Source organism: Crinia signifera, chromosome 9, assembly GCF_055691185.1.
Source record: "Crinia signifera chromosome 9, ASM5569118v1, whole genome shotgun sequence".
In the NCBI taxonomy this organism is placed as follows: domain Eukaryota; kingdom Metazoa; phylum Chordata; class Amphibia; order Anura; family Myobatrachidae; genus Crinia; species Crinia signifera.
In genome coordinates, this window is record NC_139225.1 from 107,647,457 (window position 1) to 107,661,990 (window position 14,534).

The 14,534-nt window shown below is 44.0% G+C and overlaps 1 protein-coding gene across 1 annotated transcript in view; it reads right to left on the reverse strand.

The window, feature by feature from the left end:
• Positions 1-3,487: 3,487 nt before the first annotated feature.
• The window catches only part of F9 (coagulation factor IX), a 37,829-nt gene continuing 26,782 nt past the window's right edge, over positions 3,488-14,534 (reverse strand). Inside the window, exons 7-8 of the mRNA XM_083159474.1 lie at positions 5,607-5,724; positions 3,488-4,743 (exon numbers count right to left, since the gene is read on the reverse strand). Coding sequence (XP_083015600.1) covers positions 4,193-4,743; positions 5,607-5,724 — 669 coding nt within the window. The 3' untranslated portion in view covers positions 3,488-4,192. The remainder of the gene's footprint in view (positions 4,744-5,606; positions 5,725-14,534) is intronic.

The following is a 14,534-nucleotide window of genomic DNA, read 5'->3' on the forward strand; positions in this document are numbered from 1 at the left end:
CAGATGGCATGCGGGTGGACTCATGGGGATCAACGGCAGGATTGGGGGGCTGTATAATGTTATCAATATCGACTGGACTGGAACTTGGTACCTGTTTTTTTTCACAAAGAGCTTTTCCAGAAAGTATTATTTGCTTAGGCTTATGCCTTATTATACCCAGTACTTAATTAAACTCAGGTTTGCGATCTTAGTTCATTGCAACGTTAAATTATCTCATATTAAAACAAAATCTGGCCTTTGTACTGTGGTGCCAGGTTTAGGTCACTCTATAGTTAGTAGTGTTTCCCCTTTTTTATTTAGAAATTTATCTTTATCTCAGCTAAATGTATTTTTGCATTGATGTGTCTCTAGTGTATGATTTGAAACTCATATTGTCCTATGATGTTGATAAGTCTTTGGAAATATAATTGATCTTCCTGTATAAAACCCCCCCAAAATTTTGCAGCCGCATTTGAAGGAGCGAGTTAGGCACGCTCCAACCCCGATGCCCCCAGGTAATATGTAGGATAACGCTTCAACTGAAACTGAGAGATGGACAAAAGGATAACTGACTGTGGCCAATGATATAATAAGTAACCCCTACATAAGTCAGAAACACCAGGGAGTTGAGTGGAAGGATATGGGAGCAATCCTCCACTGAATTCCTAGGAATGCAACAATGCAAGAAGATGTTATGCAAATAAGTAATTCCTGACACCCCACTTGTAACTTCAGAAACACAGCAGGATGTAAACACAGTGTGTCCTGGCGTAAACACAACAATGCATGAAGATGTTAATAATACACAATATAACCTGTATGGAGCTGAATGGCAAAACCCCTAATAACAGAGAGCATAAGCTCCACACAGATAAACTCTAACAGGGATCACCAGATATGCTGTGGATGGAAAAACCAATACTTAGCTTAATCCTCTGTGGAACAGAAAGCACCAGGAATACTGGACCAAGGCAGGGTCAGGAGGGCTGAGGAATATGGCTGATGACCAGCGAACAGATACAGACTGACTGCACCAAGACAGGGAAACGGACTGGACAGGCTGCACTAGCAGAATCACTGGCACCTTGGTGAAAGGCAGCAATGGAGATAAAGGAAACACTCCCAATCAGAATTGCTAAGGCTGACAAGCTCCTTTACCCATGGGACTTACTACAGGTGAGCAACCTGAGACACCAGGCCCAGAGCAAATGATCTAATTATACAACAGCTGCACATTGGGGATACAGAAGTCAGGCTGCATTTACACAGACCCACCAGAGGCGGCTCGTAACAGGAATGAGCCACTGGTGGCTCATGACAATGTAATTGTAATTAGTACTCTCCACTCCAAAACCGTCACACTTACAATATTTCTGCCTATGCTCCTAACCATGACCAGCCTTTTTTTCCCCAAAAGAGATGTTTCAGCCCATAGCTCAGGTTGCAGAGGGCCACGTTATCCTAGTTGGAGACTAACACAATGATTGACCTTGATCAATCTAGCTCCCTAAAGACAAAGAAGGATTCAGTTCTGTCCAAGGCATCCCTCAGCATTTCCCAGCTTTACTAAAACACCAAAACCAGTTTACTCTAGATCACAGGTCTTCAACCTGTGGCCCTCCAGATGTTGTGAAACTACATGTCCCAGCATGCCCTGACAGTTTTGGCATGCTCTTATAGGACCACATGTGGCAATGCATGTTGGAACATGTAGTTTCACAACATCTGGAGGGTCACAGGTTGAAGACCCATGCTCTAGATGCTTTAAGCACTCCTCTATCAGAGAATATCCCCATTGCTCTGCTCAACATCAGTTTTATTTCTGTTTTGGTATTCTAAACATACTGTATGTTAGGGTAATACTCATAAAATGGAAGTATTAGACTTCTATGTACAGCATCTGGTGCAGCCAAATCCTCCCCGCGAGAGTCTTTCCATTTCATTTTTCACTAAGTATTTGGATATTTATCTTACCCACAGATACCATTGGAACTTTCAAACTAATTATCCTCAAGTCGTTTTAAATTTTAATTTGACTGGATATATGGTTCAGACACTTTGGGGGGGTTATTCAGGTTGATTTGCAAGGCTGCAAATTCGCAGCCTTGCGAGTCCACCAAACCCCGCCCGGCGAACGCACGCCCCCCGCCGCCCCAGCAAAGTGCGGCTTCGCCCGCACAGCAGCGAATGGATGTTTTGCATAAACATCCATTCGCTTTGCTGGGGTGTCCGCCCACATCATTCGATGGTCGGTGACCATCGAATGATGTTTAGCGTGCACGCTTATATAAGTGACTTTTGAGTTACTTAGTTTAGCGTGCACGCTGGCGTGATATGGGCGGGCAGCTGACATCCAGTGATGTCAGCTACCTGGCCCACACACCCGCGTCACTGCCTCATTACCATGAGAACGCCCAGCGTTCTCATGGAAACGCCCATGGAACGCTGGGCGTTCCCATATGGTAATGGGGCAGCCCGGCGCTCCCCGCCCATCTCCGCCCCCCCTCGCTGCCATGGGTGCGTGCATCTGGCGCAGTACAGATGAAATTTGAATAAGGCCCTTTATCTCCTAGTAAGGAAAGTAAATTCAGTAAAGATGAACATTTGTGTAAAAGAGAACATGTATAAGTTACTCTATAGATGGGACAGGGTCCTCCAGTCTGCAGAAAATGTTCCCTGGTGCATCAGCTAGATGCTGGAGAGGATGTGCAACTCAAGGATACTTCCTCTACTTTTGGTGGTCATCCACAAATCTCAACTCTTTGGCAGGAGGTAACCAATCTCATCAGTGGCGTAGCTACGTTTTGGGCGCCCCCCCGCCGTTAGGGGGGGGGGGGGCCCGCCCCGCTAAGCACCCCTACCCCCCCTGCCCCGCCGCCCATGCAAACCCCCCCTCAATCCCCTTACCTATCACGCTGGTCCCGGCAGCTCCGTTCTTCTGCTGAGGACCACCAGAAAATGGCCGCCCCCATACAGCAGACAGTTTCAGAGAACTGTGTGCTATATGGGGGTGGCCATTTTCTGGTGGTCCTCAGCAGAAGAACGGAGCCGCCGGGACCAGCGCGATAGGTAAGTCTGCGGGGGATTGGGGTAGTTAACTATAGCACCGCAGCCCCCGGCGCCCCCACATGCACAGCGCCCCCCCCCGCGGTGGCGGGGGCTGCGGTGCTATAGTTACGCCCCTGAATCTCATCTCCCAACTCGTTTGTCACCCAGGTTTTTCTACTTCCTCTTGGTCTCCCAATGGCAATTAGATGCCAATGCAAATCAATACACCATGCAACTTCTTTTACCAAATGTTAAATACCTACTAATTGGAAACAACCTGCTCCCCCTTCTCTACATTCGACAACATCTTGTATTTGTTAGAGTGGATACACACTGGACAGTGTATGCACTGAAAGACATGGGTGACCAATTTCCCTTGAACATACCTAGTGTCCTGTACAAAATATGTGGTGCATGCACACTGAACGATTCAATGAAAGACAAATGACAAACAATGTAGTTACAGTTTATAGGCTTTTATTTAAATAAATCCAAATTGAACAACATTGATGAACGACCCACGGTACACGCATTGTTGTTCATCGTTCATCATTTGTAGCATGCACACTGAAAGATATTTGACGAACATTATTCAGAAGGGCCAAAATGAATGATCATGGTTGAAAAATCGTACAGTGTGTAGTCACCTTTACATACACTGTATGGAATACATGACTAGTATTACTAATATTTATAGTGTTTGGGGCCCCTGGCTCACCTCACAAATTTCTCTTCTGCGATTGGCTGACTAACATTACTAACTATTTTTGAACCTACTCACTTGTCTTTCTTCCTCCTTCTCCTCCCTCTCCTATTTCTTTATGTATCTTTTTCTTCCTTTCGTCATTACGTGTCATCCTTCCTTCCTGTTTACTCTTCCCCTTTAATCATAAATATTTGGTCACTATATGTTGGATTTTGATACAGTATGTGTGTTTTATTGTTGCATTCACTTATTGTGATTATACAATAGACTTTATGTTTAAAAGAAAACAAGAAATAAAAAAGACCCGCTAGTAATCCACGAGACTTGTTTTTTTTTTTGTTTTTTTTTCTTAACATTTTTATTGCTTAAAATATAAGATTTCCGGATAATCAATGTTTCAAATTGTCTTGCTCTGACACCATGAAAAGATGGCAGTTATATCAGTAGTCCAAAAATAGGTTAAATACGCCTTGTTGTTCTCAGTATCCAGTCGGTGAATGTAGCGACTCTGGTGTATACTCCATATTTGTTTTTCTGTGCGCATTTATCCCCCCAGCTTGTAATTCCGGTCAGGAACCAAGTATTTTTAAATTCAGAGGCATGGGGCCCACCACTATCTCCCTGACATGAATCCTTCCCTTGGTCAGAATACCCAGCACAGAACATGTTCGTAGAGATAGAAAATCGGTGGGACTTTTTGCAGACGGCTCGGTCAACGTAGGGAACGGCTAGCTTCTGCAGTGTGGTACTCGGTATTCCTTGAAAAATGATGCGACCCCATCCAGTCACCCAGCTGTATGATTTAGTCTTTAGCAGTCTATCTATGAATTGTCTGCTGCCAATGCAGATAGGCCTCACATAGTCATTTAGTATCATTGGCTTTTCTAGCTCTATAAGCGCTATGTCATTATCGTATGAGCTCTTGCTGAAGTTGTACATTGGGTGGATGATCACTTTTGCCACCTTCAGATATTGTTCTGTCCCATCCTCCTTTTTAGTATTGTGTTCACCTATTAAATGGAAAATAGCTTTCAAATAAAAACAACTCAGTCATTTCTAACAATAGGCATTACACAGTCAAGTCAATGATGACACATGGCAGAACGCTTATGGGGTAGGATTGATTGCCGTTACCAACAGTGATAGAGATCAGGAAAGTAACTATTATTGGTGAAAATTAGTCCTTCTGATTTGGAAAGATTATGGGCCCTGCTTAGCGAGCCATCTAATGCCACCCACCGTGAATGGCCTACCGCCGTGCCAACATCTCTGCTGCATTACAAATGGATGTTTAGCATAAATATCTATTCACAGGGGATCGTACGGGAGAAAAATCATTTGATGGTCACTGAACATCGAATGGTTTCTCATCTGTTCGCAAATATAAGTCAGTGTTGACTGACCTATATTTACGGCGTCCAGCTCCGAGAACGGGGCAGGCACTGATGTCATGCAATGTCAGCCGCCCACCCCGGAAGCCATTGGCCTGCCTGCATTCTCATGGGGACGCCCCGCATTTTCCTGGGCGCACCCACCATTCACCAGCTCCCTGCCCACCTGCATCCTGCGCCCCCTCCCCCACCTTGTGCAAATGCCTTGGTGACTGTGCAAATCGCTGAAGGTATCCGCACAACAGCAGCAAAGTAACACTCTGACCTATCCTGTCTGTTATAACTTAAGTGTTTTATAATTGAGATGCATAAATGTAATACATAGAATGGTTTATATATCTTCTGTTTAATTCTGTTATAATTGGTATATGTGCTATAAGCCCTTTTATTTCTATGAAAGGTGTTTTGTTAGGAAAACACTGATTAAATTGCTAAGATAAATTATTAGCAAATATATTATTTTCAGGGAAATGAGACTTTACCTGCGACTATGCTGAACGGAACAGGTGTAAGGAAGCAGTGGGCAGCAGTAACTATCCATTTCTCATTGACTATGGATCCACCACAGAAGCCCTCTTTGTACTGATTGATAAGATGAACCTGTAGATGCAGTAGGAAGAAGATTTGTCATGTTGCTACAGAAGTATATATGGAATACGGTCATTTGGTCACCAGAAAGTTGTTAGACTGTCATTAGGTCGACATGCAAGAAGGTCGCCATTAGTCTAGGTTGACATGGGACAGGTTCATTAGGTCGACATGGGGTTTTCACTGTTTTTTGAGCGGACATGTGCCGGCATGTGGTATTTCATGCCCTACCGTCCACTAGGGTGTGGCGGTAGAATAAAATAGTGTGCCGAGTGTAGCGTGGCACCGAGCCCGAAGCATGGCGAGTGCAGCAAGCCATGCTAAGGCGATGCGGTGCACTTTAACCTGTGCCCATGTCGACTGTGTTGACATTCGGGTAAAAAAACTGTGAAATACCCCATGTCCACCTTTTAACTATCGACCTAACCCATGTCGACCTTATGACCCATGTCGACCTAACATATGTTGACCTAGACTCATGCTGACCTTCCTGCATGTCGACTTAAATCCATGTCGACCTAATGACTGTCTAACAACTTGCTGGTGAACAAATGATCCACACCCGTATATATACATTCTCGACCGTATTCCATACTCTCTCTGAGCTGGATTTATATTGGCTTTATTGTTATGAAATGCAACACCAACAAGTATGTTATTGTACTGAATTAGATTATAATAAGAACCAAGTCATGAATTCTGTCATAATATTAGCACATGTTGCTTTTTCTCCATGTGAAGTCATCTTCAACAAAAACAAGTGGTTTGATATCGTTACACCGTATGGAAGATACAAAGGACCTGACTCTTAGCAGCGCTTATTGTAGGTAATCTACAGTATCTGCAAATGCCTCTGGAAACTCATATTTATATATTAGATCAGGGGTAGCCAACTCCAGTCCTCGAGAGCTACCAACAGTTCACATTTTCCAGGTCTCCTCACAGAATCATAAGTGAAGTATTTAGCTGTGGATCTTTTAAAATGTGCCAGTGAGTAATGAGTGCACCTGCTTGGTGGGCTGGAAAATGTGAACTGTCGGTAGTTCTCCAGGACTGGAGTTGGCTACCTCTGTATTAGATCAGATATGCTGGAATCACATGCTGGAAGTCAATGAAAATCCAGGAACATAAAGGATCTGGTTCAGGGGCACACACTTACCGCATGTTGGTGTTAGCCAATGTAGCCAATACTCTTCCCATCTTCATCCCCCAATCTCCTTCTTTCCCCACTGTTTCTCTCTCTTTCTCCCCACCTGTCCTTCACCCATCTCTTAATCTCTCTCCCTCACCTGTGTCTCTCTATTCCTCTTCCATCTTTTTCTCTGTCCCATCTCCTAAGGATCTCTCCCTTGCCATGTCTAAGACCATAGAAAACTATAGAGATTGCATAAATCAGTCATGCTGCAGCACCCAAGCAGGGGCAGAGCCGCTCCGGCCAGGGAGCCCCTTAAGACAGTGGGGCCCAGGGTTACTCACCCCTTGCCCCCCCCCCCCCTCTAATCAGGCTCTGGCACACAGTGTCTATTCACAGAAGTCAGAGAGTGATTAGAACAGGAGGTGTGGCTCACAGGAGCGTCATTCCTGCAAAGACACGCCCCCTTTGGTGCCAGTGCATCACGTATACTGGTAGTATGCATAAAGTGATGAATTATCTGATGTTTGACTACAACTGTGTGGCCCCAACATAGATGACTATATACTATATAGTCATCCATGTTGGGGCCACACAGTTGTAGTACAACCTATACACACCTAATGGAAAGCAGTGCTAGTTTTACATTAAATATTCTCATCCTCTACATTATATTAAGACAGTAGAAATGCACTTCTGATAGAAATGGAGCATTTCCCTAAAGTCCTTTAGATATAAACCCCAGTGGATAAGTATAATGCAATAACTAAATATCCCTAGGTTTATTCATTCATTAGTCACTTAGAGAATCAACTTTTAGCAATAACCCACATAATTATACATTCAGTAATTGCCTGAGATTAGTGATAAAAAAACATTTATATCTTGTACAAAAGACATTATTTTCATTTTAAAACTCAGTTATTCCAACATCTTGCTACGGTCTATCTGCACCCACTCCATTCTCTTAAAAATCATACAAAATGTATTGGGAAAATCTTTTTACACAGTGACACCAGACAGAGGACTGATTCAGAGATGGAGGCAGTTAAAAGCCACTTCTTTGAATTACTAGAAGGTGGAATATGTAGGAACCTCTGAGTGGGCCAGATGCACTAAGCTTCAAAAGTGATAAAATGGAGAGTGATAAACACCAACCAATCAGCTCCTGCCTGCTATGTCACAGATTGTGTTTAAAAAATGTCAGGCAGGAGCTGATTGGCTGGCTGTTTATCACTCTCCATTTCATCACTTTTGAAGCTTAATGCATCTGGCCCAGTAAGAGATGACTGCAGCATGTAGCTACGTTCCCATCAGTCACAATGTTCATGCAGGAGGCTACCTAAGTAAGCTTCAGCTTATGTAGTTGACCGACAGAAGAAAAAAGTTGTGGTGGTGGGGAAACGTCCCCATTTCAAGAAATGCAGGCCTTCCCCCATCCCTCAATGCCACTGCCTGTCAATCAGGCATATAGGAATTATGGGCAACATCGCACAGCCTGTTCTGCGCACATGCACAATGGACCTTGCCCCGTGTAAAGCAGTGCAATGGGTCTGCACTTTCTGGAGTCTTGTATATTGAAAAATCTCAAATGGCGTCCTTATTCTATCACTGTGCAGGCAACATGCAGTATTTTTGAGTAGGTGCAAGTATGTAAATAATGAGCTCTTCTGCCTAGCATGGGTCTGATTTTGAATTGTGCGCTATGTCAATGTCATATATAGCTCTGAGATTTTTGATGCCTGAGTGGCACCATGCATGTGTCCCAATACGGCCTGTACAGAGTCACAGTTACGATCTAAGACGAAAGCACTGAGAAGTGTATGGAAAAGGATTTGGGCATTTCTGGAAGGTGAGTGTGAGGTTCCTATTCAGACACACCTGGATGGTCCATGTTAAGTGTCCGAGTCCTTGCACATTCATACACATGGATGGTCCATGTTATGTGTCCGAGTCCTTGCACATTCATACACATGGATGGTCCATGTTATGTGTCCGAGTCCTTGCACATTCATACACATGGATGGTCCATGTTATGTGTCCGAGTCCTTGCACATTCCTGGATGGTCCATGTTATGTGTCCGAGTCCTTGCACATTCATACACATGGATGGTCCATGTTATGTGTCCGAGTCCTTGCACATTCATACACATGGATGGTCCATGTTATGTGTCCGAGTCCTTGCACATTCATACACCTGGATGGTCCATGTTATGTGACCGAGTCCTTGCACATTCATACACATGGATGGTCCATGTTATGTGTCCGAGTCCTTGCACATTCATACACCTGGATGGTCCATGTTATGTGTCCGAGTCCTTGCACATTCATACACCTGGATGGTCCATGTTATGTGTCCGAGTCCTTACACATTCATACACCTGGATGGTCCATGTTATGTGTCCGAGTCCTTGCACATTCATACACCTGGATGGTCCATGTTATGTGTCCGAGTCCTTACACATTCATACACATGGATGCACACAAGGGTGGGGTTTGTAGCAGTTTTAGCATAAAGTCAACTACTATTTACAGTTAGCTCCCATGCAATGTTTCAGAGGTTTCGGTATGAAATACAGATGGTCAAAATCCCGACGGTCAAAATACCTTCAGCTATTGACCGACGGTCAAACTTCCGACAAGGTAAAAATCCTGACATGGTCAAAATACCGACATTTAAAATCCTTATGTAGTTGACCGACAGAAGAAAAAAGTTGTGGTGGTGGGGAAACGTCCCCATTTCAAGAAATGCAGGCCTTCTCCCATCCCTCAATGCCACTGCCTGTCAATCAGGCATATAGGAATTATGGGCAACATCGCACAGCCTGTTCTGCGCACATGCACAATGGACCTTGCCCCGTGTAAAGCAGTGCAATGGGTCTGCACTTTCCGGAGTCTTGTATATTGAAAAATCTCAAATGGCGTCCTTATTCTATCACTGTGCAGGCAACATGCAGTATTTTTGAGTAGGTGCAAGTATGTAAATAATAAGCTCTTCTGCCTAGCATGGGTCTGATTTTGAATTGTGCGCTATGTCAATGTCATATGTAGCTCTGAGACATATAGAATGTAGACAAGTGAAAAAGTCAACATGACTTTCGGTTGACAAGTCGTGAGGTCGACATGGTTTTTTTCACAGTTTTTTTACCCGGATGTCGACATGGACACAGTTGGTAGTCAACCGCAGCCCCTCGCAACACTCGCTATGCTTCGGGCACGGTGCCTCGCTGCACTTGGCACACTATTTTATTCTCCCGCCACGCCCTAGTGGATGGTAGGGCATGAAATACTGACTGTCGGCACATGTCGGGTGAAAAAACTGTGAAAAAACCCATGTCGACCTCCCAAACTGTCAACCAAAAGTCATGTTGACTTTTTTACCTGTCTACATTCTATATGTCGGGATTTTAAATGTTGGAATTTTGAACTTGTCGGGATTTTGACCTTGTCGGGATTTTAAATGTCGGTCAATGGTTGTCGATATTTTGACCGTCGGGATTTTGACTGCATCCCGTTTTAGAAATACTTTCACCCTGGTGCTTGTTAATGTATATTTGTGCTATCCTGACACTACATACAATGTCTGCCATTCTAAATATCATATGGCATTTAGAAATCATAGACTAAATATTTGTGATGATTTGATTCCAAATGGATATGGACGCTACAGTATTGTGGCCTATTACTATTGTGTACAGCGCAGTACTGTAGATATGTCTTTTGTTTTGACAGATTAGCCCATTTTACAGTTGTCCTTTTAAACAATGTGCCCACTTTTCGTCTAGTCCTGTTTATATTTGCAGCAGTATACACTACATTAAGTAAAGTATATTACAGCAATATCTTCACACAAAATGTGTATAACTTATTGATTGTTCGATTACCATTGATGAATATATTAATGATAACTTTTTCTATATGGTATTTATACTTCAGTTGTCGGGGAGAGAAGATGTGGGCAATAATTTCTGTGGTATTTGTGCATTTCTTATGTGTATCACATTTTTTACAATTATGTGGTGGCATAATTTTCATCACTATTTAAGTTTATTATATAGATAGTACTATCAATGGCTTTTTAACATCAACAATTAGGGAGAGTACTTCCCATTACAGAAGCAGAACAAAGCAAGGGATCGATACTAAAATTAAATGAAAGAATCTCTTGTGCCATAACATTCCTTGGACCATGTAATTTTCCTTTTGGCCAAAGAAACTGAGCCCCATAGTAGACATGAGTGGCTACCACCACTAAGAGGGATATAGTGTTAGTGTGGGAACTGGTACAGTATGTCCCCAATTCTGTACTGGGATGTCCAGATGGGACAAGGCTGATTATGATAATGATGATACTAATGGCTGCTTTAGCATGATCAATGTGTTAAGTCAGGTCAAAGTTTAAACCCATGAACACAGCCTTAGCCTAGCCAAGAAGTCAACTTTAGACATTCTAAGCCACATTTGAGGCATTTGGGAGATAGACAGACCAAAAACACTAGTGGGAGACTAAATGGAAACATCATGACTTATGACAATGATTTACAATGGACCCAATGTACTCAGCTTCAAAAGTGATAAAATGGAGAGTGATAAACAGCCCGCCAATCAGCTCATTCCTGCCATGTCACAGACATGTGTTTGAAAAATGTCAGGCAGGAGCTGATTGGTTGGTTGTTTATCACTCTCCATTTTATCACTTTTGTAGCTTAGAGAATCTGGCCCTTAGTGAGTTAGAAATTGCAGGGTTTTTAATGCATTTCTACTTTAATACATCATGGCCTTTGCTACTCATTCCCCTCACTCTTTCTTCTGCCTCACCCCCTAAGGGGCATTGTAGAGACAATGGTGGGGGGGGGGGGGGGGGGCTCCATTCAAAATTTTGCTTTAGGGCCCATAAAGTTCTAGTTATGCCCCTGCCTCCTGCTGTGTCCTTTGTGGCGCCGTCACGTGTGCAGTGCCAGCCAGGGAGAGCATGCAGTGAGTCATTGCCCGTCCACCTGTCTGTTAAGCGCACCTCCGACCTCGGCTATCGGGGGTTGAGGAGGAGCTGGCGACCATCTAACAGCGGGCTGTGGGCTGCACAGTGAGGGGTTTCAGGTATGGGAGCTACTGCCGCAGCCATTTAACTGCAATGTGTGGGTGCAGTGATTTATCATGCAGCAGGAGTGGAAGCCTTCTACTGCAGGTGCAGCTGCTGAATTACAGTATATGTATGTACGCACGCACTGCCGTCGCCGGCGGTTTCGGATGACGTCAGTGACGGACGACTTACCTGCCGGGACCCAGGACAGAGACAGGCTGATCCAGGCTGGTGCTGATGTCACCCTCCTTTAAAATGCCAGGGCACCTCTGCCTTTTATCGATACTCCCTGAAAAAAGTTACCACCCCCAAACACCAGCTTCCTGTCAGTCATCAGTTACTACCGCACCCATGTTACAGTTGAATTACCATGGGAAGTCCAGCGTTTGCGTGGGAACGCCCATTGGCATGACCCGTGCACGCCGACCCCCAACCAGCAATGCTCCGTGGGAAAGGGCCAGCGATTATACAACTTCACAAATGGAGCCTGCACATGTGCATAAATGCACATGTGCAGTAGCAAAACATTGCTGCCTCGTGCGAACACGCAGGGGAGCATGAAGACCAGAATGATCTTCTATATGTATATCCACAATGATCATTTTAAATTAACATTAATTAAAATTTGTCAGCCAAATGCAGTATTACTGCACTACCTATACATGAAGAAAGAATACAGGTATTCATCCACCAGAGGGCAGTGTAGGTTGCAGCATATACTGTATAGTCTGTAGAAGATAACGGTTCTCTTTTGCATGCTCTCATGCTCAGCATGTTTTGCATGTAGAAAGACAAAGCAATTTGTACAGCTATTTAGTGTTCTGAGCAAAATGGATGATTATGTCTCCACAGGACAAGCTGATCATTGTTCCCAAAGCTTTCGCTTTCAACAAAAGAATTTTCATATGATCCCAAAACAGCACTGTGGTAACCATACAGGGAGAAATATTTATCCAAATGTGCAAACCAGTGCAATATGCTTTAGTCCTGTGCTCTATTACAGTCTTTTCTCTCTGTATACCTATATGGCTATTATTTAACCTTTAAATTCCAAATCTCTGTGAACGATGTTCAAAATATCTGCTAAAAATTCCAGGATCACTCACATTTGTGTAATATAAATTCAAATAAAATGTTCTGTAAAAAAAGATTATATTTCCTATATACTGTAAGTTAAACATTACAGGTCCTTAAGTTGAATAAATATGTTTGCTTGGCAATAGTCACACCTATTTTGACAAATTCACTTGGCACTCAAATGGGTAAATACCAGCTTATGCAGTGGCAACTTCAGGATTTCATACCCTCCAACAGTACCGATTTTGCCGGTACAGTACCGTTTTTAAACGGTCTGTACCGGAAAAATTCAAGTGTACCGAATGTACCGCTTTTTCTACCCGCAATGCAACCGTTCCCAAGGGTGCATTGCGGGTCCCGGGCCAGCGTGCGCTGCGTCGTGACGTGATGCGCCGGCACCGCGGACCCATCGCACAGCAATCAGGGGAGATCACAGCGTGTGTGCTAGCCCTCTCTGGCATGCGCAGTGGTGATTTTCGGACACCAAGCACACAGAGAGGAGAGCTAGCACCATGCTGTGGTGGACTTCGCGTTCGGTGCGTGGGTGCAGACATGGTGGTGGTGAGTGCGGCCTGCTTCCTGCTCCTGGCATTGCGGGCTCCCTGTACAGGCGCTGCTGCTCGCCCCAGGGCTGCTGCTTCGGAAGCGCGGAACACTCTGCACCGTTCGCGCACCGTGTACTACAACGCAGCATTCTCCAGCTCCTGGTACAACACACTTTGGATGCGTCATCTCCTCAGCGCTCGGGGGCCGGATTCCTGACCACGCGCCCTACTCCTGACCGCATTTGGTTACGGTAGGATACAGGAACCTGGCAGCACTTACACTGTGTATAGAACTAGAACTCTGACAGTTGGACTGGATTATAGAAACCTTCATGTTTGCCTGTCATTTTGTCCTGAGTGTTCTTGGGGTTCTTATACTGTATGTAGACTATCCTCTGATACGGTATATGGGACGATTTATTAAAGTTTGGGGAGAAGTGGAGAAAAATTACAGATTGTCATTTTTAAAAACACCTTGGGGCAGATTTAATTGTTTTGTGGGTGTCTACCAGGGCTATTTAATTGTTGCCCCCATTTTGCTCACATGCGTTCATAAGCACTCGGTTTAGGAACACATTTACCATTGTATATTTGAGGCTACATTGGCATACCCTCCAACAGTGCCGAGTACACATTCAGAAAGGGGATGACCACGCCCCCTTTTACCAATGGTCACACCCACTTTAGCCATGGTCACGCCCCCTTTATGTGTATGTACCGATTTCTGCCCTTCAAATGTTGGAGGGTATGGGATTTGTAGAGTGGGGTTTACAAATACACTCCACAATCTCACAATCTGCAGAACATTAGAGCAAGGGCGGGAGTCTGGGGGAATGGTTGAAACACTTTGGTAAACATTGGCCTTTATAAACACTTATTACTGTTAGGAATACTTAAACATTTTAATTTAACACTATAGATGGCCTAGGCTGATAGTATAGGCTGAATAAAACATTAAATAATATAAATAATCTTCCCTCTGCACTCA